Source organism: Clarias gariepinus, chromosome 6 (assembly GCF_024256425.1).
Source record: "Clarias gariepinus isolate MV-2021 ecotype Netherlands chromosome 6, CGAR_prim_01v2, whole genome shotgun sequence".
Taxonomy (NCBI): Eukaryota; Metazoa; Chordata; class Actinopteri; order Siluriformes; family Clariidae; genus Clarias; species Clarias gariepinus.
Window position 1 is genome coordinate 10,116,975 of NC_071105.1, and position 27,639 is coordinate 10,144,613.

General features: G+C 35.8%; 1 protein-coding gene across 3 annotated transcripts; it reads right to left on the reverse strand.

Moving 5' to 3' along the window:
* Window positions 1–236: 236 nt before the first annotated feature.
* On the reverse strand, window positions 237–22,400 carry LOC128527107 (phospholipase A2 inhibitor and Ly6/PLAUR domain-containing protein-like). 3 transcript variants are annotated; one of them, XM_053499407.1, is made up of 6 exons: window positions 22,345–22,400; window positions 19,718–19,824; window positions 19,222–19,341; window positions 18,923–19,102; window positions 887–1,003; window positions 237–738 (listed from the first exon to the last, which is right to left on the reverse strand). In XM_053499407.1, exons 2-6 carry the CDS (start codon window positions 19,764–19,766, stop codon window positions 572–574), a joined length of 633 nt encoding a protein of 210 aa, XP_053355382.1. In that variant the 5' UTR covers window positions 19,767–19,824; window positions 22,345–22,400; the 3' UTR covers window positions 237–571. The 3 variants fall into 3 exon arrangements, with proteins under 3 accessions (XP_053355382.1, XP_053355383.1, XP_053355384.1); XM_053499408.1 differs by lacking the exon at window positions 22,345–22,400 and adding an exon at window positions 21,949–22,015; XM_053499409.1 differs by lacking the exons at window positions 237–738; window positions 887–1,003 and adding exons at window positions 18,367–18,525; window positions 18,667–18,783 and having other exon boundaries at window positions 22,345–22,392.
* Between the last annotated feature and the right edge of the window lie 5,239 nt (window positions 22,401–27,639).

The window sequence follows — 27,639 nt, forward strand, 5'->3', positions numbered from 1 at the left end:
GGAAATGAATAGAAAAAGTATCAACAAAAGTTGTGGACATCTACAAAACAAATGACCAGAAAAATGTTGTAATAGTTGTAAATGCTGTAGGTGTAAATCCATATGATTATTTCATTGTAATCAATACACACACCTATTGTTACCATAAATAGGATATAGTCAAACATCTGGTAGATGCATATTACTCATAATCTAAATAGTGAATAAATAAATAAAGAAAGGAAATTTTATCCAAGTAATATCCCAGAATTCATCCAAAAAAATCACAAAGGGTTTTATTGTGTGTCTTTTAAAGGTTTAAATTAAATATGCTTTACGCATCAAATGCCACAACAACAGAACATTGTATTTCATATTTTGCTGTCTGGTAATGGAAACACTTTTAAGCATCAAATCAACACACATATTTCAATGCCGTTTTAAGCACATATATTGTATTTAAAGGACTAAATATGATGCTTGACCTTCAGTCCTATGCTTTAGGTATGACATGCTTAATTAAACCAAACATAAAATACTTGTTAAATTTAGGAGTAAGCGGGAAAAAAATTGTTTGGTTAATTATGTTAGTTTAATTGTTTTTTGCAAATTCTGATATAATCTGATCCAGACTGGGTATCTTTTTACACAAGTTTGCCGAACAGCATTTAAATTGATCAAAAATGCTCTCAGCTACACCACATAAAGATTTAGAGATGCACCCCATGGGACGATCCAGTTGAAGAGAGAAAAATGAAGCTGTGAAAACACAGATACAGTATTTTGGTCAATTTGGTTCACAAAAGAGAATGAATCTATAGTCAGTGCATTAAAGTAAAATGATTGTGTGCCTGCTCCAGAGCATTAGGATAAAATTATTTGCTTTAAACAAACAGAGGAAACTAACCTTTGAATGTCAAACAGTGATCCTGATTTCCCACACATGGCACGGTAGAGTTGCAAAATCTGTCTGTGTAGCTATTGCAGGTTAGACATTTCAGACCATTTGGCTTAGTGTCTGGTTCTATAGGGAAAAAATAATAATAATCTTCTCTTAAAAATTTGGACTGCACTGAATGAGAAAATATTCTGGCTGGTCGATAACATAAAGAGACCTAAATAAACATCTTTACAGCAATCGTGAGCAGAAAAGTATTTCAGAATGCACAGCATGTAAAACCATGAAGTGGATGACATACTGTACAACACCATTAAGTTTCCCTACTGTCAGTTAAAATTATTCATTTGTTCATGTAAAAGAATATGGTAAAATGGCCAACACTAAGTCTTGCATTTTATTTATAGAAAATTTTCACTAATCATTTAATAGACAAGAAAGAAAAGAATGATCACTCAAAATTCTCATGAGTGATCTAGTCTGCACTTTAGCTAGTAGGTAAAACCATCAAAGTGGTCATCAGAAATTTCAATATTCAATAGGAAAATTAATAGAAACTCTTCCTACCAGGGAGTGTTATGGTAATGTTGTTGCAGTTATCAGACTCACAACAGGACCAGTAAAATGAGCCGTTTCCCAGTCCACCATTTATTGTGGTAAACACATCTTTGCCAACTGCGTCATGTTGATCGCATACCTTTCGTTCAACACATTCCCGCATTACTTTAGTTTTAATCCCATTCTGTTCTATAAAAATAAAAATTTGCATGTTTCCATGAAAGAGTATAGAATCAATTATTATATTGCATGTCATATAGCCTACTTTAACAAAAATAAATATACAGTAGATTGACACTAAAATCAGGTTTACCTAGAGAATTCATACTGGATGCTAAATAACCACATAATTCATCTGGGCCGCATTGTTGTGTAAGTGTGTCGATACACTGATCTGATTTACTTTTGCATTTCAAACATTGCAACATGGACACTACAGTAAACAAGCAAATCAAACAGAACCAGGGTATTAATGCAAAAAAAGCTTATTATCATTTACACAAATAACAATTACATTGGAATGAACAGTGCTAATATAATAATAATACTAATAATAATAATACTAATAATACTAATAATAATAATAATAATAATTATTATTATTATTATTATTATAACACAATTTATCTCCTGTTTTTATGTACATTACGTAATGCTTATGTTATTATTATTGTTGTTGTGGTTATTGTTATTATTATGTTTAGCTTAAGTTCATTTATTAGTATTATGATAGATAGATAGATAGATAGATAGATAGATAGATAGATAGATAGATAGATAGATAGATAGATCATCCAAAAAAAAAAAACAATTAAAAACATTATTTTAAATTTACCTGAGTAGAAAAAGACAGACAAAAGGTATAAGGCCAGGAGCAGCTTCATCTTAATGGGCAGATGTTAACTGGAGTCTAAGAACTTAATTATCTGACGAGTAGAGAATCTGTGAAAAGAGAATTGGTAATGAAGCCTTTTTTATTTTATTTGTAAATTTTTACTGTACATATCACAGAAATAAATAGTTATTTACTTTTTAGAAATAGGGTACATATAGATGCAAATTAGTTCTGCAAATTAATTTCTATTATAAAAAATGTAGTCATTTTGATTGCAATAAACTTCGGTGATATCAATTATAAACAATGTCATTAATATCACAGTACCTAAAAAGTACCTGAAATTGTACTTCTGGGGGGTCACAGAATAGGCAAATAATTAAAAGATAAAAAGACGGACAAACAGATCTATCAATCAATCTATAGATGAGACACATTTTATTTACTGTAAAGTTATACAGTAATAGTCATAAGACAAAAAGAAAAATAAATAAATATGTATGACGTATTGCGTGTCCAAACTTAATGCATAAAAAGGTTTGAGGTAGTTTGGTGGGGATTTCTATGGGCTGTGTGTGGCAGTAGAGTAACTAGATGCTGTGCCAGTGGCATGTTGTTTGGAAATATACCATAAATGATCTTGTCAGCCAAATGGAGTACTTGTTGTTGTCTGGTCTGGCAAAAGCAAAGAGAAACCAAACTGTGAGTATTGAGTTTTGGTAGTGAGCTTACTGTTTATGATGAAATGATTTGGATTATTTTTTTTTTTTCAGGATCAGTTAATATATGTTGAGCTTCATGAGCTGGCATAGAATGAATATTGTTTGTTGTGCTTTTTTGAAGATTCTGGATTTGGAGGTAAGGTTTTGCAGGTAAGTGTTTGATTGTCAGGGGTTGGCAGGTACAGTAGAAGGATGTTTGATTATGTTATTAACACTCAGATGCCAACACAAAAATTGATTTTAAAATCAGAAAAAGTTGGTCTCTTGATAGGTCCCAAGGCTCTGAAAGGCTCACAAAGAAATTCAAAAAGCATTTTTTGAGGGAATTCCTTAAAGGATATAATATTTATTTAATTGCATATTAGACCTCTCCACATGAAGAGGTCTCTGTGTCTCTGGCACAATGAATAATTACACTCATCCCCATGTGGGAAAAAATTGTTAGATTAAAATTGTTAAATTTTTTGTTAAAATTGTTAGATAACTGGGGGTCAGTAACACTGCTAACTATTTATAAACTATTAACAGATATTTATGCCACGCGACTTATAGATGGCATCACTGAAATAACAGTAAAAAATGTAATCTCCACACAGTAACTTTTGCTTGGTACTGTAGCCGATTGCTGAATTATAATTAAAGTTTTAATTATATAAAGATTTATTTCGTTTCTTGATTTTTCTTAACCTTTGCATAAAATCAAACACAATTTTAGACACTGAGAGGTCCGCACAGCGCTCAGAGCGTGGACCGCAGCTTTTAAATCCGGAGACCCAAGTGAGTACAAATCATCCCGGTATGCATAAAAACTGCCAAGGGACAGTACAGAGAAAAAGTGGAATCCTGCTATAGCAACTCTAACATCAGGAACGTGTGGAGTGGACTGAAGACTATCACAGACTACAAGGGGAAGAGCTGCAGAGTGGGGGAGGTAACTGCTTCTCTACCTGATGAGCTGAACACCTTCTATGCACGCTTTGATAACCACCTACCACAGGAGCTTTCACTGGAAGAGGACAGCTGCCCTCTTTGTATATCTCAGGCAGACGTGTGTAAATACTTCAGGAAAGTACACACACGGAAAGCTCCTGGACCAGACAATATTCCAGGTCGTGTCTTCCGCGAGCTAGCGGATGTCTTCACAGACATTTTTAACCTTTCCCTGCACCAGTCTGCTGTCCAACATGTTTTAAGAGGACCACCATCATCCCTGTCCCTAAGAAAATGAATGTGAGCTGCCTAAATGACTATCGCCCAGTAGCACTCACCTCCATTGCCATAAAGTGCTTTGAGCGCATAGTCAAAGCTCACATCACATCCTTACCCACTGCTTCACTCGATCCGTTCCAGTTTGCCTACAGGCCAAATAGATCTACTGATGATGCAATAGCAATTGCACTTCACACTGCCCTCTCCCACCTGGACCAGAGAAACACATACGTGCGGATGCTGTTCATCGATTATAGCTCCGCTTTCAACACTATCATACCATCCAGACTGGTCATGAAACTCAGCGACCTGAGCATCAGTTCCTCCCTGTGCAGCTGGATCCTAGACTTCCTGACAAACAGACCTCAGGTGGTTCAGATCGGCAACATCACCTCATCCTTACGAACACTCAGCACCGGTGTCCCTCAGGGATGTGTGCTTAGCCCCCTACTGTACACCCTGTTCACCCACGACTGTACAGCAACATATAGCTCCAACACCATCATCAAATTTGCAGACGACACCACCATCATCGGCTGCATTTCTAATGGAGATGAGGCGGCATACAGGGCAGAGGTGAGAACCCTGACATCATGGTGCCACGACAGCAACCTGCTGAGACTAAGAAGCTCATCGTGGACTACAGGAGACTACAGGGAGGAAGCCACACCCCCATCCACGTCGAGGGAGCAGAGGTGGAGAGAGTCAGCTGCTTCAGATTCCTGGGCATCAATATCAGCGAGGATCTGAGTTGGTCACACCACATTGGTGTGATAACTAAAGTGGCAAGACAGCGGCTCTTCTACCTGCGGCACCTAAGGAGGATCGGCATGGACCCCAGAAGACTCACAAACTTCTATCAATGCACCATCGAGAGTATTCTGTCTGGCTGTATCACCACCTGGTATGGCAGCTGTAATGCTCTAGATCGCAAAGCTCTGCAGAGAGTGGTGAGATCAGCACAGCGCATCACCAGGACTGAATTTCCAGCCATGCAGGACCTCTACAGACAGTCCTGTAGGAGGAAGCGGTAGCGGATCCTCTTTGACCCCAGCCACAGATTTTTCATGCTCCTGCTGTCGGGCTGGTGGTACAGGAGCATCAAGACCTGTACCAGCAGATACAGAGATAGTTTCACAACCACTGGATTCTTAACAATGTCACTTTAAACAATGCCACTTGAAATTTATATTTAAAAAACTTTATTGCATCTTGCACTGTTATATGTAAATACTTAATTATCTTTAGCTTACTTGCACATACACATACCTTTGAAATAATGTTTTTTGTTTGTTTGTTTTTTTCCCTCTTCTATATTTTTATATTTATATGTTTATGTAAAGTTGGGGAACACAGGTCTAAGAATGATGCCTCATTGTTATCTGTATATGACAATAAAACTTGAAACTGTCACATCTGAGCCACCTCAGTCCTGAGGAGTAAGATCTGGCTCACCTGACTACTGAGCCGTCGCTTTGTCTCCCCCTAGTGTGTCTGCGTGTGTAATGTTTCCTCCTTGATTCCTAGATTACCTGCACCTGTGTCTACCCCGTGTGTGTCCCTATTTATTCCAGCTGAACCCGTAGCCCTTCGTCTGTTCACTGTTGTACCATGTCTTGTGTATTCCCTGTGTCTAATCATTGTGTTTCTTTTGTGTTGACCCAGGACTGAGGGAGTCTGCAGGCGGAAGATCCTTTTGTTTTCTCACGGAGAAAAGTTCAAGTTCAAGGCTGACCGAGAGTCAGCGCTGAGTTCTTCACCGAGGCTGTAAATCCAGTTTGTTTGGTGTGACCTAGTTTAATCTTCACTTAACCGCCTGCAGACCCGGCCTGGGGAAGCCTCCCCCGCCTTGTTTTTGTTGTGTTTAGGTTTTTTTGCATTTTGTGTTTTTGGACTCTTCATTAAATACCCTCATTAATTATTCTAACCCTGCATTTTCGTTCGCTTCCTCCTTACAACATGACAGAAACTTGAAACTATATAGTTGTGGGATTGTGGGAAGCGATTTTTAGGGAACGTGATACGTATAGTACAGTATATTTACCCTTTTAATTATCAGTCCTAGTTTGCTATTATCAGTTCAATATACTACATTTAAGTTTCACCTAACTTACCGCTGTTTTTTTGTTTTGGTAGTTATATTTGTTTGCTATATGTTCATAAACATTACAAATGTGCAAAAGTTAATGAATAGTGAATATATGACTATGTCCTAATATTATGTACTTTTTTTACAGGACTCTTGCAAATTATTTCCAATCCACAAGTTTAAGTTTAAATATTGTAATTCTAATTACTTTATATTGTAAATTACTTTATATTACTTTCAAGCAGAAGGCCAGAATGCAACTTTCAGTCAAATCTTAGTGCTGGTCACATGACTGGATAAAATGGGAGGGTTGTGTCAGGAAGGGTGTCTCATGTAGAAACATGTGCCAAATAAAATATGTAGCTTTTATTATGCACTAAGTTCAACTTGTGTGGCAATATAAGACAATGTACATTTTTATTTCATAAAAGATGCTTACACAAAAATGCTTAAAACTCTTAACTTATAACTTGTTATTTTCTGAATATATTGCTAATATGCCATAAGTTCAATTTCAGTGTACAATTTGTACATTTTGCAAAATTATATTTTCAGAGTAGTGTATAATTTTTTGTTTTTGTTATGTTTACCATTAAAAATAAACTACTTAAGTGGATTTGTTTTAACACAATTTAAAGTCTAGTAAATTGTATTGCTAAAAATGAATAGTATGAATTATACTTTTAGAAAAGATTCATTATTTATTAAATGAATAAAAATCACATGCAAATGTGATGAAACTAAAGTTATATTAATATAATTAGCAGGGTCAGAAATGTAGAACAGATCAGGGTCTATGATGTGCCCACAACATAGGATAGGACATGATTACACTTATTCTTGCATTATTTTTACAGAAATACAATTTCGCTTGTTTTCTAGACCAAGATGAAACTTATAACATGTCTGGTTTTCTTCTGCAAATGATTTCAAATGAACCACCAGCCTGATTAAGATTAAGACACAAGACCATACATGGTTTTCAAAATTTATATTACTTGTTTAAGAATGTATGTTAAAATGAAGACAAAAATTCCATGTAAGGCAGGTTGAGCCTAATTAGCAAACCAAAAGTACAGGCTGCACAAAACAATTTTTAAAATTATTTTTTTATAGATACTATAGATGTACAAGGCAAAGACAATAATGGTATCACTCATCATTTTTATGAATATTCTTCTCATTTACTGTGTGCTTGTACTGAACATTTTTTTAGCGCTTCAGTCAAAGAACATCTCATTTGATAGAAAAAGAGCTGAGAAAAGGCAGATATTTTGGATTTTTAGGTCTAAACACTGAAAAGAGAAAGAAGCTAAAGTCAATGCATTAAAGTCAGCTAGTTGCATCCAGTGCATTAGGATAACACGAATTGCCTCTTAACAAACAGGGAAATTAACCTTTAACTGTCAAATAGTGATCTTGATTTCCCACATAAGACATGATAGAGATGCAGACTTTGTCTGAGAGACTGTTACAGGTCAGATATATCAGACAATTTGGCTTGATCTCTGGTTCTATAAAAATTATTTTCTCCTTAAATATAAATTTGGATTGTAATGAAAAAGTTATTTCATTTGTTTGTTTGTTTCCTATGAATACATCTGGTACGTTAAAAAATTGCTACTGTAACCCTCAGTCATTTTTCTGTTACTTGTCGCTCAATATTGTCAGTATTTTTACACCATGCATATTAACATACCTGCCAGGAATTTTATCTCCTAGCTTCACTTCAGTTGCTCACTTGTTTACACTCACTCACTCATCATCTATACTGCTTTATTCTGTATTCATGGTAGCAGGGACCTGGACCCTATCACAGGAGACTTAGGGCACAAGGCGGGGTACACCCTGGACAGGGTGCCAATCCATCGCAGGGCTCACACACACTAACAAACTATGGGCAGTTTGGGAACACCACTTAGGCTAATCAGCATATCTTTGTACTGTGGGAGGAAACTGGAGTACCTGGAGAAAACCCACCAAGCACAGGGAGAACATGCACACAAAGATGGGAATCAAGCCTGGCAGGAAATCCACTACACCACCGTGCTGCCACTATTTAACACAGCGTACAGTGATGTGAAAAACTATTTGCCCCCTTCCTGATTTCTTTTTTTTTTTGCATGTTTGTCACACTTAAATGTTTCTGCTCATCAAAAACCGTTAACTAAACCGTTAACTGTGTGGAGATGCGATCTTGGGTGCTGCAGCAGGACAATGACCCAAAACACACCAGCAAATCCACCTCTGAATGGCTGAAGAAAAACAAAATGAAGACTTTGGAGTGGCCTAGTCAAAGTCCTGACCTGAATCCTATTGAGATGTTGTGGCATGACCTTAAAAAGGCGGTTCATGCTAGAAAACCCTCAAATAAAGCTGAATTACAACAATTCTGCAAAGATGAGTGGGCCAAAATTCCTCCAGAGCGCTGTAAAAGACTCGTTGCAAGTTATCGCAAACGCTTGATTGCAGTTATTGCTGCTAAGGGTGGCCCAACCAGTTATTAGGTTCAGGGGGCAATTACTTTTTCACACAGGGCCATGTAGGTTTGGATTTTTTTTCTCCCTAAATAATAAAAACCATCATTTAAAAAATTGCATTTTGTGTTTACTTGTGTTATCTTTGACTAATAGTTAAATGTGTTTGATGATCAGAAACATTTTGTGTGACAAACATGCAAAAGAATAAGAAATCAGGAAGGAGGCAAATAGTTTTTCACACCACTGTACATATTCTTCTTCACAGTTGCACTCGTACTGTGCCCTGTAATGTTATCTCAATGTTATTTAACCTGTGTTTCATATTCCAGATTCAGCCAAGTCCCAGGAAATGTTTAATGATTTTCTCAGTGGTTGTTTGAGAAGCACGTAGTATAACATGTTTTTTTTTGCTCATTTGTTTTTCTTCGGTTGATTATTAAAACCTTTGTTTCCAGCTGCACTTGTTTCTGGCCCTAACAACTGGCCAGCTTGACACAATTAGTAAAACAGTTAGAAGAGATAATCAAAAATTATGTTTCAATAAGAAAAAAGGTTTACATTTAGCAGACGCTCTTATCCAGAGCGACTTACTGTGAATTTACTTTAATTCAACGTTGGTGATATCAAGTATAATTAATGTAATTACTGTAATATCACACACTCTAAAAACAGCTGGGTTAAAAAACAACCCAACCATAACCCAGCCGCTGGGTCACTATTGGACAGAACATGTGCTGGCTTGTTTTGACCCAGGTGCTGGATTAAACCATTTAACCCAGTTGTGTATCTGACCCAACCTGTGGGTAAAATTGACACTCTAGCTGCGTTAAATGTTAAAATGCTGGGTTATTTTATTGAACTTAACCAATGGATAAAGTTAACACTCTTGCTGCGATGACACATTCCATTTCATTATTATTTTTATTTTCAAAAAAGACACAAAATGTACACAACTTTACATAATGTCAATAGATTATCACAGAATAAGAAAATGTGAATAACTCAATTTTGACAAAAAAGTCAGACAAAATCATATAATTCCAAGGTGAACATTTGTTAAATATAAAATAAATGTAACATAAACACTCTGTAAAACTATAAAAACAAGAGGCCCCTGTAAATCCTGTAAAAAAAAAAATGCATTTAATACACTGTTTAAACACTTTTGATATAGAAATTTTCAATATAAATTTTATAACACCCATATGACATTAAACCTTCCCCATCTAATATTTTAACTATTAGTTATTTAACTATTAGTTATTTAACTATTTACTATTTATTGCTTCAAAATGACATTAAAAACAAAAAAGGTAAAGCTTTAAAAAATATTATTAATTAAATGTGGGGTGTAAATTTGGTCTCAATTTAACAGATGAGTACTCGTGTCCATCAATCTGATTTCCAGTATGCTACAGAAACTCCCAGGTGAGAAGACATTGCTTTGTGTAGTTAACATCAACGATAAAAATTAAAAATAAAAACCTTTAAAACAAACATCAACTGCCTCCACCAAAGAATCTGTATCAATAGCATTGCCTCCAATAATGGGAAAGGTCTGTCAGGCTCCTCTTGTCTCATCCCCAAGGCACAAAACATGGAACAATGCTCCAGTCATCTCTTAATATTTTGCAGATATCATTCCCATCATGCTGGTCCTCACCTGTGGATTACACACCATCACTTAGTGTTGCAATATAACTAACATTTACGTCAAGCATTTTTGTTAAGGATGTACAGCTTTGTATATACCGTATTTAATGCAAAATGTTTTTTCTCTTGTTAATAAAAAAAATACATACTGTGAACATGAATTTAGTGTATAATTCTGACTAATTCACCTTACTATTTAACGTGTGAGAGATAACAGGATACGGCGCCTCAATCTGGATTTACTGTAATATGAAACATTCACTCCTTTTCAAATTCTCAACAAACCCTAGATGAATACGATATTTAAGTGATGAATTTACAACTTACAAAAAATATTTTATAAGGTTGAAGAAAAAGCTCGTTTTAAACGATGAGGCGCTCATTTCTTAAATACTAAAAAAATATATTAACCCCACACCGCCTTATCAAAGCATTTAATTTGAACAATAAAATATGCTTGCTTCTACCACAACTTACTTAAAAAAAATACTAAAATACTGAGTGCTCTGAGTATGATCCAGTCAGAAGGGAATAATTCAGAAAGTTCGCCAAAGATTAAACCAATTGCTGGATCAAAATAACATACAGAAACAGAAGACACATTAAGACGGTCATTAAACATACCCCAATTGCCTCTTCTGACTTCAAAATATTATAAAATATGCCAACAGATTTTTCACATACAGCTTTAGTGAAGATTACTAGTAATTTACCTAAAATTACATTTAAAATTACATTTAGTAAATTTAGTTATTTTATTTGTGTGTGCTACTGTACAAACGCACCTTTCTCATGATATACAGTATAGCCGACTTTTGGCACAGAATATGAAAACATCAACTTCCCACAGGCCCATATCAAAGTGCAACTTCAAAGGTGGAAAAGTGAATAAACATGAAAATAAGCTTGCTTCTACCACAACTACAGCATTAAAAAATTTAGGTAAAAATTCATTATAGCTTACCATAAAATACTGCCCTCTTTAAGTGGCAGGAGTTCCCCTCGCTTCAGAAGTGAAGAATCCAGAAAGTTCGTCATGCCGTGTCTCAATTCCAAGAACAGCCTTGACTTGGAAGTGCATATTTGAGGGTTTATGGACACGGGGTATATGTCAAATGGAAGGCAGAGTACAGGATGTGTTACACAGCCGGGATACTGTATATTATAATATAACCGTATTATAACAAAGATTACCTTTTGGAAATACACAAAGTGAAATAAATCCGCTGTTTGAACCACTGCAGAGACATCACAGTCAGCAGTCGTTTTCAGAAGATCTTTCCGAGGTGAGGCAGCGTTAAGCGGCTACATGAGCGCAGGGCACCTGTATTGCCTGCCTGGAGCTCAAATCTCCGAAATCGTTGAGGCAATTTTTTAAATAGACGCTATCTTTAATAACCGATTGATGTTTTGAGCTGAACACACATACATTCTCTTAAACACACTCTCAAAACTACAGTTTGTGACACAATAACAGTAATATTTCAAACATTTTGCAGGCTGCCGTTTGGAGAAACCAGAGAATAAAGAATAAACCAGTTGTCGGGTCAAAATAACCCAACCAGGTGTTATTTATTTGTAAATGACCCACTACCTTCATTTGTCCCAACATAGAGCAACCCAACAATGTGTTTAAAGAACCCGAAATGACCCAGAAATTTGACCCAGCATAAACAACCCAACAAATGTGTTTACAAAAACAACCCAGTATTTTTAGTGCAGTATTTGAAAAGTTAAAAAGATTAAGTCATCCTACCTCCCAAGACTAAAAAAAAAACAGTTAAGGAAAACAGATTTTCTCTTTACATACTATATGGTTGTGGGTGGAGCTAAAAATGGTATTGAAGTCAACCAGTGGAAAGTAGACAGGTTTATAGACAGACAGACAGACAAGCAGATGATAGATAGATAGATAGATAGATAGATAGATAGATAGATAGATAGATAGATAGATAGATAGATAGATAGAATGACTTAGTATTAGGCACATACTTTATCAGTCTCTCAATCCTTGGATTAATTTTGGCCCATTCTATTTACAGCATTGCTCCAGATTATGCACAGCTCTCTTAAGGTCCAACCACAACATTTCAACTGGGTTGAGTTCTGGACTTCGACTAGGCCATTCCAAACCTTTAATTATTATATATTCCAGCCATTCTGATGTAGATTTGGGTGTCAGGTCATTGTCATGGAAACAATAGAGAGAGGTGGATCTGTACAGGTTGGCAAGGCAGAGAGATAGAGATGGGAAGGATGTGCAGCAGGTTAGAGTGATTAAAGATAAAGATGGAAATGTACTGACAGATGCCAGGAGGTTGATGGAAAGATGGAAGGAGTACTTTGAGGAGTTGATGAATGAGGAAAAGGAATGAGAACAAAGAGTAAAAGAGGTGACTGTTGTGGAACAGGAAGTAGCAAATATTAGTAAAAGTGAGGTGAGAGGGGCGTTAAAGAAGATATAGGCCCAATCCCAATTCTATTTTCTTAGGATGCTTAGGAGAGGTGGCAGTAGAGTTTCTGACTAGTTTATTTAACAAGATCTTGGAGAGTGAGAGGATTCCAGAGGAACTGAGGAGAAGTGTATTGGTGCCGATTTTTAAGAACAAGGGAGATGTGGCAATTACAGAGATATAAAGCTAATGAGCCATACAATGAAGCTGTGGGAAAGAGTAGTGGAAGCTAGGTTAAGGGCAGAGGTGAGCATTTGTGAGCAGCAATATGGTTTTATGCCTAGAAAGAGTACATCAGATGCAGTATTTGTTTTGAGGATGCTGGTGGAGAAGTACAGAGAAGGTAATAAAAAGTTCATTGTGTCTTTGTAGATTTAGAGAAAGCGTATGACAGGGCCGCTGAGAGAGTTGGTGTTGTATGAGGAAGTATGGAGTGGCAGAGAAGTATGTTAGAGTGGTGCAGGACATGTATGAGAGCGGTAAGACAGAGGTAAGATGTGCTGTAGGTGTGACAGAAGAGTTTAAGGTGGAGGTGGGTCTGCATCAAGGATCAGCTCTAAGCCCCTTTTTGTTTGCTCTGGTGATGGACAGGATGACAGATGAGGTAAGACAGGAGTCTCCATGGACTATGATGTTTGCAGATGACATTGTGCTTTGTAGCGAGAGCAGGGAACAGGTGGAAGAAAATTTGGAGAGGTGGAGGTATGCTCTGGAAAGCAGAGGAATGAAGGTTAGCTGCAGCAAGATGGAATACATGTGTGTGAATAAGAGGGACTCAAGAGTGACGGTGAGGCTACAGGGAGCAGAGGTAAAGAAGGTGCAGGATTTTAAGTACTTAGGGTCAACGGTCCAGAGCAACGGAGAGTGTGGAAAGGAGGTAAAGAGGCGGGTACAGGCAGGTTGGAATGGGTGGAGAAAAGTGTCAGGTGTGTTGTGTGATCAAAGAGTATCAGCGAGAATAAAAGGTAAGGTGTACAGGACAGTGATGAGACCAGCAATGCTCCACTGCTTAGAGACAGTGGCACTGAAAAAAGACAAGAGGCAGAGCTGAAGATGTTGAGGTTCTTTTTGGGAGGGACAAGGATGGATAGGATCAAGAATGAGTTAATCAGAGGGACAACCATTGTTAGAAAGCCCAGAATGAGGTGGTTTGGACATGGATGCTGAGGTTGGAACTGCCAGGCAGGAGATCTAGAGGCGATTTATGGATGCAGTGAGAGAGGACATGAAATTAGTTGGTGTAAGAGAAGAGGATGCAGAGGATAGGGTTAGATCGAGGCAAATGATTCGCTGTGGCGACCCCTGAAAGGGAACAGCTGAAAGACAAAGAAGAAGATCTGTGTTCACTATATACTGAGGGTTTTATATTGCAATAACCCAGCAATGGTTGATTCTATTTTGGTTTAAACTAATATAATTGTATTTAATGATATGTTTATTACAATTATTAATTTTTTTCATGATAAAAATGCCCATACTATTAAATGTTTATTTGTGAACATTTACAAACAAATATAAGCAATTAATATCAGTTTCAGTTTTTAAAGTAATTCCTAGATTCTTGTAAAACATTCACTTTATACAGCAGATAAGCTAAACACACACACACACACACACACACAGTGTATGATAAATTGGAATGTCATATTTAATTTCCTGATATTTAGAAAGACACTTGCAATCAGTCTGCTTTCTATATAGGTAAAAATGTATCAAAACAGTAAAAATATCACACAGTATTAATAGTACATAACATAAGGTTTAAAGTTAGTAGAAATGGTGCAACATTGTACAGTATAGTGCTGCAGTACACCATACATACTTATGATAATAATAACAGTAATAATGATAATAGTAATATTAAATGAAAATAATAACACCAACATATATCTATCCATTACAAAATAGGTTATGGGTATGGTCTCATTAGAATTTTTCCTTATTTAAAGTTTTGTGAGAATCCTTATGACAATAATAGTAGACTGTAAATAATTAATTCATTTCAATTTAGCATCGATTATAGCCTAACTGTAGATTCTGAGAAACTGTAGACTAAACAATTGTTTTCATAATATACTTACTATACAGTAAATCATAAACCCTTAAATATAAAACCAGGGCCCGGTTTCTCGATAATGCACACTCTTAGCGTGCTAAGAAGACTCTTAAGATAAATCCTATGTAAAGTGATTACTTTTCTAAGTGTGTTCCCGAACTGTCCCTTAAAAATCTCCTTAAGTTGCTGCCTTTTACGTCCGGCGTTATAAAGCGCTGTCTACAGTGAAGGAATTAGCTGACATCGGTTGCTCAGGAATCAATTTTTCACTCCTTTTGCATGACAGCGTTTACAGTAGGAAGACAGCACATTCTATGAAAATTACACATTGCACAAAATTCTTCAAATAACATTTATTTTGACATGGGTTATCAATAGCATGCCATATAGACAAATATATAAATTAAATCACCAAACTGTCGCTAATATTTTCATGTAACCTTTGGCGGTGAAACGAACCGGGTATACAATCATAGTTGATTGACAAACAGCTGACAACACTCTTTGCCAGCTTCAGAAACAATGTGAAGCATGTCAGTTGTTAGAGTTGTATAGCGCACTTACAGTATGGAATGCATACGATGAGATGCCAGAGTAGAGGTTTAATACCCCTATCTCACCTACGTGGTTTTGTGCGGTGGCCTCAAGTGCGTTTCATCATGATTCAGCGCGAGTTTTGGTGCCATGATTACATTTCCATCTTACCACGCGAAAAATTTAAGATGTTTAACATGCGGAACGTCGGACAGTTCTTCGAGGTGGCTCACGGTGCCTAATACTGTACCCCTATCTCACCTCAATCACCTCAACTCAATCACAGCGCAAAAACTCGCAGTGAATCATGATAAATCCTACATACGGCCACTGCGCGAAACCGCGTAGGTAAGATACGGGTACAGTATTAGGCACCGTGAGCCAACTCGAAAGATGTATTAAGGATTGTTTTAAGCATTACAATCACTTAATTAAAATTAATGGATGTGGAGCTTGAAACTCCCAAGTTTATTTTCTCATTTAACTAAATCAAATTTCATCATAAAATAAAACGTGTCAAAAGAGAAGTTCATCCGGTCATGAATGATGGCTAATGATCAATGAAACATATTTTAAACAAAAAGCAGCAAGCAGCTGGACATCGGGACGTAGAGCGTAAGTACGACGTGTTGACCTGGCAAGTGCAGGTCTGAGCAGGTCAAGAAGCTCCATAATCTGTTGCCTTGAAAGCCGAAACCTTTTTTTTAAATACCAACCACAGGCATAATATAAAAAGGGCTGAAGTTTTGCCTAAAGGAAAAATTTACATAACCCACACGGCTTCGCAAAAGGCGCCGTCTTCGATTTAGCACAACAACACGCAGTATCGCTGAAATTACGCTAAGAGTGAGTTAAGGTTGGTCCAGACCAACCTTATGAATGTGTGACTTACCTAAGATACAGTATACTTAGAGTACAAATGTTTCGGGAATTGCGCCATAACGTTAAGAGAGAGGTTAAAGTACAAATTAAGAACTACTTAGCGATAAGAAGCTTTCGGGAAACTGGGCCCTGGTATACAGTGGAGTTCATGGTCAACTTAATGACTGCAACATTCCTAGGTCGTGTGGCTGCAAATCATGCAGCAACTCTACTTTGGTCTCATCTGTTCATAAGATATTGTTCTAGAACCCTTGTGGTTTATTTAAATGCAAATTTGTGAATCTTTGTCATGCTGCTATGTTCTTTTTAGACAGAAGAGGCTTTCTCCTAGGAACCCTTTTGACCAAATCCTACTTGTTCAGACTTCTTTAAATTGTGCTGTCTTTAACTTTGACATTTAAAATGCTCAGTGAGGACTGTAGGGTCTGAGAGGTAGCTCTTGGGTGTTTTTCTATTTCTCAGAGCATTGCACGGTCTGACCTTGGAGTGAATGTGCTGGGACATCTTCACGGATTGGCAGATTGGCAACTGTCTTTAGATTTCCACTTGTGAAAAATCTAATAATGTAATAATGTAGATTTCCACTTGTGAATAATCTAATAATGTAATCTTTTCTAATTATCAGACGTCCTCTTGTGTTTTCGTTGTTCGTCCTCATTGTCTTTTTCTACAAACTTCATGGAAGTTTTATAACTTTCATAATCTCCTCTTGTGTGTTGTGCCACATCATACCACTCCAGCATGCATTATTTTATTTTATTTGCATTTCAGATTTTATTCCCAATTTAGTCATGTCCAATTCCCTCCTGTCACTAGGGGGGCTCCCACATTAAGGCTACTTACTATCAGCCAGAAGGTCCGTGGGCAATCTCTTTTTTTCGCTCATGCACCGCTGTTGACGTCGTAACACACTCGGAGGACAGCGCTATCCGCTATCCGCTTAGTATGGAGTTTTCCAAAAGGAAAACTATATTTTTAGTGTGTTTGTGTAAGCTCTGAGGGACCTGTACCTCCTGTAGATATATATAGTGCCAAGGTTTTATATATATATATATATATATATATATATATATATATATATATATATAAAACATTGCACTATGCAGTACTGTAAACTTTTGTTTATTTTAGTGTTTTTGTTTATTCCTAAGACTGGGTAGCATTACCTCTAATTATATAGCAGTTCTTTTTCTCTTTCTCCGAAAAAAATAACATCTGTCTAGAAAATGAAAAGTTCCGTGTGTTTCTATAATTTATGATAAAAGCCTCCAAAGTATGGCACAAAATATATATGCAGAAAGACAAACAAAGAGAGCAAGAAAATGGGGCCGAGGTTAAAGGTGTGTTTTTGTGTGGAAATGAATAGAAAAAAATATCAACAAAAGTTGTGGACATCTACAAAACAAATAACCAGTATTTCTAAGCCCCCAAAAATTGTTGTAATTGTTATAAATGCTGTATGTGTAAATCCATACAATTGTTTTATTGTAATCAATACACACTTCTAGTGTTACCGTAAATGGGCACGTCAACCATCTGGTAGATGTACATTACTCATAATCTAAATGGTGAATTAAGAAAGAAAGAAAGAAAGGAAGAAAGGAAAGAAAGAAAGAAAGAAAGAAAGAAAGAAAGAAAGAAAGGAAATTTCATCCTAGTAATATCCAAGAATTCATGCAAAAAATCACAAACATTTTTATTGTGTGTCTTTTAAAAGTTAATGAAATATGCTTTATGCATCAAATGCCACAACAACAACAACAGAACATTGTATTCCATATTTTGCTGTCTGGTAATGGAAACACTTTTAAGCATCAAATTAACACACTTGTTTTAATGCCGTTTTAAGCAAATATATTGTATTTAAAAGACTAAATATGATGCTTGACCTTCAACTCTATGCTTTAGTTATGACATGCTAAGCTCAACCAAACATAAAATATTCGCTAAATTGATGAGTAAGAGGAGAAAAAGTAAAAGGGTGGAAAAAAATGTTAAATTGTTAGGATTGATTTTTTTTTTTTTTTAATTCTGAGGTTTACTGTGATCCAGACTTTGCATCTTGTTACACAAGTTCCCAGAACAGCATTTAAATGGACCAAGAAAGCTCTCAGATGCATCACATAAAGCTTTAGAGATGCACCCCATGGACATCTCCATTCCCAGGAAAAATAGAACTGAGAAAACACAGAAACAGTATTTTGGTTAATTTAGTTCACATAAGAGAATGAATCTGTAGTCAGAGTTAAAATGATTGTGTGCCTGCACCAGTGCATTAGGATAAAATGATTTGCTTTAAACAAACAGAGGAAACTAACCTTTGAATGTCAAACAGTGATCCTGATTTCCCACACATGGCACGGTAGAGTTGCAAAATCTGTCTGTGTAGCTATTGCAGGTTAGACATTTCAGACCATTTGGCCTAGTGTCTGGTTCTATTCTTGAAAGAATGAATGATCACTTAAAATTCTCATGAGTGATCTAGTCTGCACTTTTGCTAGTAGGTAAAACCATCAAAGTGTTCATCAGAAATTACAATATTCAACAGGAAATATTAATAGAAACTCTTCCTACCAGGGAATGTTATGGTAATGTTGTTGCAGTTATCAGACTCACAACAGGACCAGTAAAATGAGCCATTTCCCATTTCACCATTTATTGTGGTAAAAACATCTTTGCCAACTGCGTCTTGTTGATCGCATACCTCTTGTTTAACACATTCCCGAATTACTTCAGTTTTATTCTCATTTTGTTCTATAAAAATACAAATTTGCATGTTTCCATGAAAGAGGATAAAATCAATTATTATATTGCATGTCATATAGCCTACTTTAACAAAAATAAATATAGATTGACACTTAAATCAAGTTTACCTGCTAAATTTATACTGAATGCAGCAGAACCACATATTTCATCTGGGCCGCATTGTTGTGTAAGTGTGTCGATACACTGATCTGATTTACTTTTGCATTTCAAACATTGCAACATGGACACTACAGTAAACAAGTAAATCAAACAGAACCAGGGTATTAATGCAAAAAAGCTTATTATAATTTACACAAATAAAAATTACATTAGAATAAATAGTGCTAACATAATAATAATAATAATAATAATAATAATAATAATAATAATAATAATAATAATAACATAAGTTATCTGCAGTTTTTTGTGTACATTACATAATGCTTATGTTATTATTATTATTGTTGTTGTGGTTGTTGTTATTATTATGTTCAGCTTAAGTTCAGTTATTATTATAGATAGATAGATAGATAGATAGATAGATAGATAGATAGATAGATAGATAGATAGATAGATAGATAGATAGATACTGTAAAATAATTAAAAAACATATTTCAACTTTACCTGAGTAGAAAAAGAAAGACAAAAGGTATAAGGCCAGGAGCAGCTTCATCTTACTAAGCAGATGTTAACTGGAGTCTAAGAACTTAATTATTTGATGAGTAGAGAATCTGTGAAAAGATAATTGGTAATGAAGCCTTTTTTATTTAATTTACTCTACATATCACACAAATAATTAGTTATTTACTTTTTTTAAATATGGTACATATAGATGCAAATTAATTTCTATTAAGTTAAGCCTTTATTTGTCACATATACATTACAGCACAGTGAAAATCCTTCTTCGCATATCCCAGTGTAACTGGGGTCAGAGCGCAGGGTCAGCCATGATACAGCGCCCCTGGAGCAGTTAGGGTTAAGGGCCTTGCTCAAGGGCCCCACAGTGGCAACCTGGTGGAGCTGGGGATCGACCCGTGATCTTCCGATCAGTAACTCAGTGCCTTAGCCCTCTGAGCCACCACTGCCCCACATATTATAAGAAATGTAGTCATTTGATTGCAATAAACTTCAGTGATATCAATTATAAACAATGTCATTAATATCACAGTACCTGAAAAGTTTAAAATATTAACTCATACTACCACAAGGGGAACTAAGACTAATGAGAACAATTGTACTTCTGGGAAGTCACAGAATAGACAAATGACCAAAAGATAAACTGACAGACAAACAGGTCTATCAATTAATCAATTGATAGATGAGACACATTTTATTTACTGTGAAGTTATACAATAATAGTCATAAGACAAAAAGAAAAATAAATAAATATGTATGACGTATTGTGTGTGCAAACTCAACGCATAAAAAGGTTTGAGGTAGTTTGGTAAGGATTTCTATGGGCTCTATAGAATGAATATTGTTTGTTGTGCTTTCTTGAAGATGCTGGATTTGGAGGGGAGGTTTTGCATGTAAGTGTTTGATTGTCAGGGGTTGGCAGGTAAACGGATGTTTGATTATGTTATTAACACTCAGATTAACACTCAAAAATTGATTTTAAAATCAGAAAAAGTTGATCTCTTGATAGGTCCCAAGGCTCTGAAAGGCTCACAAGGAAATTTTAAAAGCATTTTTTGAGGGAATTCCTTAAAGGATATAATATTTATTTAATTGCATATTAGACCTCTCCACATAAAGGGGTCTCTGTGCCTCTGGCACAATGAATCATTACACTCATCCCCAAGCTGGAAAATAATATAAAATTGTTAGATAACTGGGGGTCAGTAACACTGCTAACTATTTATAAACTATTAACAGATATTTATGCCATGCGACTTATAGATGGCATCACTGAAATAACAGTAAAAATGTAATCTCCACACAGTAACTTTTGCTTGGTACTGTAGCTGATTGCTGAATTATAATTGAAGTTTTACAAGTGAGGAGTAAAGATGTATTTCGTTTCTTGATTTTTCTTAACCTTTAAATAAAATCAAACACAATTTTAGACACTGAAACTATATAGTTGTGGGGAGCAATTTTTATCGAATGTGATATGTACAGTACAGTAGATTTACTATTTTAATTTTTAAATCTTCTAGATTTGTAATTAACAAAACTATTAAATAGGGCTGACCAATTTCTCCATTATAAAAAATTTAAATTTGAAAATAATTATATTTATATATATATATATATATATATATATATATATATACATATATATATATACACTACCAATTAAAAGTTTGGGGTCGCTTATAAATTTCTTTGTTTTTATTTAGTGATTTACTTTTCTACATTCTACAACAATACTGGTGATTTCAAAACCATAAAATAACACATATGGAATTAGGTAATTACGTAACAACAACAAAAACAACAGTCGGTTGTTATTATAAGACACAGAGGTCAGCCTTTTTGTAATAGTTCTTGCAAGAACAGTATTGTCAAGTGCATTTGTAAAATCGTTAAGCACCATAATGAAACTGGCTCTCATGAAGGCCATCCCAGGAGGGCGAGACCAAAACCTACAGTATCTCTGCCGCAGACGAAAAGGTCATTTAGAGTTCTCAGCCTGAAAAATGACCAATTAACAGCTCCTCTGCTTAGAGGCGTTATGAAGTCTTTACAGAGCATAAGTAGCAGAAACATCTTACCATTACACTAACACTAAACAACGATTTTTTGGTTTTCTTTAAAGCTTGCTTAATTCTAGCAAAGCCCAATAACCATCGTACCATCACATTTCGGAATATTAAGAACATAACATTGACATAATGACATTTACATCTGACCTTACTACTCTCCTTACGAAAGACTATTCAGCAACTCCGGATGGATTGGTATTAATGTACAATAAAGCGCTGCAGTCATCATTTGATATGCATGCGTCTATAAAATCCAGATCTGTTTTATTTATTAATTCTGCTCCCTGGTTAACAACTGATTTGCGTAGGCTAAAAGCTCAAGGTCACCGTCTAGAACGTCTGTGTATTAAAACCGGACTTGTCGCTTACAAGGAAATGTACAGTATTCTGGGGGCCTCCGAGTGGCGCAGTGGTACTGTAAAGTGCTCGCCCTATCATCCGTTTGTTTGTCTGTGTTTCCTTCTGGCTCTCCTTTTTAGTTATGCGGTCATAGTTTGTCCTGCCGGAGTCCCTGCTTGCACTCTGCACAAAATATATATTCACCTTATAAATTGTTCGACTGTGACCACTGCCATCACTCCATTTTTTTTTTGCTCTCTCCTCTTCTGCTCTCTCTCTCCCTCTCTCCTTTTTCCTCGAACTATCTCTCTGTCGAGCTATACGTGTCGCTCCTGAGCTGCCAGTGATCAGGACTTCCTCTGTCCTTTGGACCTGTCTAACTCGTCCTGGAGTCCTGCTTTTGGATTGATGCCCCGTGTGGTCTGCCTGGAATGCGTGTGGTGACTGGGGATGGTTCCACTTTTCCACAAAGACGGTCATGCAGATCATGCAGACAGCTGGTCTCTGAGTACCTGTGACTTCAGTCGCTCAATAGTTCAGGACTGGAATTTATTACAGTCTACCTGAGCCTCCAGGAACAAACTGGACTCATTTTAATTTAACATATCACCTGTTATACTGAACGTCCAGTCTCATCGGAGAAAGTCTTATCATTTTGATTCATACACATTCACATTTCATACAAACCTAAATAAATCTTTTGATTGTGTAAAGCTGCTTTGTGACAATGTCAATTGTTAAAAGCGCCATACAAATAAAATTGAATTGAATTAGTCAAAGTTTGTCTTCTGGTTCTCTTACCATTTATTACTGAGATCATCCACTCTTCTCTGACTTCTGGCATCGTTCCCAATTTCTTTAAAACTGCATTAATATCTCCTATACTCAAGAAACCAGGTGCTGATCCAAACAACTTTGATCATTTTCGTCCAATTTTAAATCTGCCATTCCTATCAAAAATCCTAGAGAAGGTTGTTTCAGCACAGGTTTTCGTCCTAAGCATAGTACCGAGACTGCCCTTGTCAAAATATCCAATGATCTTCTGGTAGCAGGACGTGTGTCTATTTTAATACTTCTTGATTTGACCTCAGCATTTGACAATAATATTCTTCCTCGTATGTGTTTGGCAATCATGGGATCTCGAGCTTTTAGCTACACTGCCCTCTACCTGTGGAATCTACTACCTCTCATCATCCGTAATGGTTAACTCTATTTCTGTCCTTAAATCCCATTTAAAAACACATCTCTTCAGGCAGACATACTTTTAACACTGCATTGTATGTATATTGTCTTTTATTAGTTCATGTCTGTATGTTGTCTTATATTTATTTATAAAACTGCTGTTTTTGTTGTTGTTTTTTTTATGGTATGTAAGGTGTCCTTGACTGTCATTAAAGGCGCCTACAAATAAAATGTATTATAATTATTATTATTATTATTAACTGTTTAAAAAAAAAAAATGAATTTTTTGGACGCTTTCAGCATTCCTTCACAATGTAGAAAAAAAAAATTAGGAACGATCATGGAGTTAGAAAGTGACCCCAAACATTTGAATGAGTGTATATATATTTATTCAATATAATTTCAGCAATTGTATAGCTCCAACAGAGATGTTGTCTATTCATAGTCAGAACTCAGACTTTGGGAATTATTAGTCCTAGTTTGCTATTATCAGTTCAATATACTAAATTAAAGTGTGTTTTTTGTATCTTATATTTGTTTGCTATATATTCATAAACATTACAAATGTGCAAAAGTTAATGAATAGTAAATATATGACTATATCCTAATACTATGTACTTTTTTTACAGGACTCTTGCAAGTTATCTCCAATCCACAAGTTAAAGTATTGTAATTGCATAGCAGAAGTATCTCTGCCTTTCAAGCAGAAGGCCAGAATGCAAATTCCAGCCAAATCAGTTGCACAAGTTTTTTGCGCAATTTTAGTGCTGGTCACAAGACTGGATAAATTGGGAGGGTTGTGTTAATAACAATGTTATTTAACCTGTGTTTTTAGATTCCAGATCCAGCCAAGTCCCAGGAAATGTTTAATGATTTCCCCAGTGGCTGTTTGAGAAGCCATAGCATGTTTTATTTGCTCATTTGTTTTTCTTCGGTTGATTATTAAAACCCTGTTTTCCAGCTGCACTTCTGTCTGGCCCTAACAACTGGCCAGCTTGACATAATCAGTAAAACAGTTAGAAGAGATAATCAAAAATTATGTTTCAATAAGAAAAAAAAGTTTAAAAGTAAACTTTAATTCAACGTTGGTGATATCAAGTATAAATCATGTAATTAATACCACACACTCTAAAAACCACTGGGTTAAAAAACAACCCAACCATAACCCAACCGTTGGGTCACTATTAGAGAGAAAATGTGCTTGTTTTGACCCAGGTGCTGGATTGAACCATTTAACCCAGAATTCTGGGTTGTTCATTTGACCCAACCTGTGGGTAAAATTGACACTCTAGCTGCATTAAATGTTAAAATGCTGGGTTATTTTATTTGACTCAACCAGTGGGTAAAATTAACACTCTTGCTGGGTTAACACATTTCATTTTATTATTTTTGTTTCTTTTCAAAAAACGATGCAAAATGTACACAACTTCACATAATGTAAGTAGATTGCAGTCAGCAGTCGTTTTTAGTAGTTCTTTCCGAGGTGAGGCAGCGTTAAGCGGCTACATGAGCGCAGGGCACCTGTATTGCCTGCCTGGAGCTCAAATCTCCGAAATCAGTGAAACAAATTATTAAATAGACGCTTTCTTTAATAACCGATTGATGTTTTGAGCTGAACACACATACATTCTCGCTTAAACAACTCTTAAAACTACACTTTGTGACACAATAACAGTAATATTTTGAACATTTTGCAGGCTGCCGTTTGGAGAAACCAGAGAATAAAGAATAAACCAGTTGTCGGGTCAAAATAACCCAACCAGGTGTTCGTTTGTAAATGACCCACTACATTTCATTTGCCCCAACATAGAGCAACCCAACAATGTGTTTAAAGAACCTGAAATAACCCAGAAATTTGACACAGCAGAAACAACCCAACATGTATTTAAAAAAAACAACCCAGCATTTTTAGTGCAGTATTTAAAAAGTTGAAAAAATTAAGTCATCCTACCTCCTGAGATCAAAGAGAACAGTTAAAGAAAACAGATTTTCTCTTTACATACTATATGGTTGTGGGTGGGGCTAAAAATGGTGTTGAAGTCAATCAGTAGATAAGTAGACAGGTTTATGGAGAAAGACGGGCAAGCAGATACTGTAGATAGATAGATCTATCCACACATTTTGACTAAGCTTTAGCTGTCAGACAGATGGCCTCACTTTTGTCTCTAGAATATTCCGGTATGCAGAGGAGTTCATGGACAACTCAATGACTGCAAGGTGCCCAGGTCATATGGCTGCAAACCAAGCAGCAAATCCACTTTGGTCTCATCTGTCCATAGGACGTTGTTCCAGATTTCTTGTGGTTTGTCCAAATGCAGTTTTGTGAACCTAAGTCGTACTTCCATGCTTCCTTTAGACAGAAAAGACCTTCTCCTGGCACCCGTCTGAACAAACTGTACTTGTTCAGCCTTCTTCTAATTGTGCTCTCATCAGCTTTCACATTTAAAATATTTAAGTCTAAGTGGTTTTGTATTTCTGAGCATTGCACAGTCTGACCTTGGGGTGAATGTCCTGGGACGTCCTCTCTAGGAAGATTGGCAACTATGTCTTTACAATACAATAATTGCCACCATTGCTGACTATTGCTTATGTCATTTCCAGTTAACACACACCTTAATGCTCCAATCTGCTGATGATTAGTTACCCAAGAGATGATGATTAGCAGCACCTGGCTGCAATTTACCCTCTTAAATTCTGAGGAAACAGTAAGGGGCTACTTAGTATTACCCACATGTTTTTTTCTTTTTCGCTTTTTTTTTTTTTTTTTGTTATGTAATACTAAGCGTTATGATTTATATTATGTTTTTACATGGGGGGGGTCAACTTTAGAGAATATTTGTGACTTTTATGTAAAGCCAAAAAAACAAAATAGCCAAAACAGAGGAGCTCATCACACGTGTAAACTAGAGAAGTAAAGGCCTTAGAGAAATAGTATTCATTATTTTTTCAAAATAAAATTGATAAGAAATCCAGATGGAATTGATGCTAGTAAAATCTCTATAGACTCTTTTTTTTATACACAGGCAATAACTACCACTGTTGCTTCACACCTCCGGGATTGAGGTCTTAGGTCAGTCTGTCTGTGTGTGTGGCGTCTTTGTGTGTTGGTGGGTTTCCTCCAGGTACTCTGGTTTCCTTCCACAGTTCAAAGACATGCTAACTGGCGTTTCCTAATAGCCTATAGTGTGAGTGAGTGTTTGCATGCTTGTGTGTCCTGAGATGGATTGGTACCCTGTGCAGGGTGTACTTCTTCCTGTGCAGATCCCCCGGGATAGGCTCAAGGCCTCTAGTGACCTGTACAGGTGGTACATAAGTGGTCCAAGAGTGATATAAGAAGAAGTAAATGTGAGTGATAAGTCAGTCAGTGAGTGATAATAATTTCAATAAATTATTTAGGGTATACACTATATAAAAACTAATGTTTTATTTGAGAGATTCAAGATTTAAATAAACCAAACAATCCTTCTTCACAATTTACAACGTTTTTTGTAACTAATGTTACTTTGAATGCATGAAGAGGAAAAATGCCAAGAAATATTTGACTATTATAAACAAATAAAACCTTGTATTTGTTTGTTTGTTTGTTTGATTGACTAATTTATTGATAATGTATTTCATTCTCATTTTATTATATAATTTACTTCTGGTTTATTTTCCTATTTTTTCAAAAATTATTATTACGTATTTTTGTATGCCATTTGTGTTCACTACATACTGAGAGTTTCATATTGCAGTAAACCAGCAAAACTATTTTTGTTTAAACTAAAATAATTGTATTTAATGCTATGTTTATTACAATAATTATTTTTTTTAATTATAAAAATGCCCATACTACAAAATGTTCATTTGTGACCATTCACAAACAAATATAAGCAATTAATATTAGTATCAGTTTTTAATGTAATTCATAGATTCTTGTAAGACATTCACTTTATACAGCAGATAAGCACTAAATTCCAAAAAAAGTATTTTTTTTTATTTAACTTTGCATTTATAATGTTAAAAAATGACCACATGATCTTCAGCATGATTTGAATAATGAGACACACACACACACACACGATAGATTGGAATGTCATACAGTTGAACCTCGGATTACGAGCATAATTCGTTCTGGAAGCGCGCTCGTATTCCAAAACACTAACTGGTAAATTAAAGCACATTTTTCCATAAGAAATAATGGAAATTGAAATTATTTGTTCCACAGCCCAAAAAAAATTAATACATAAAAATAATTAACACAAAATATAAAGTAAAAATAAATCAAATTAACCTGCATGGCATTAACAGGCGCTGTGTGTGTGTGTTTTTCTCCTC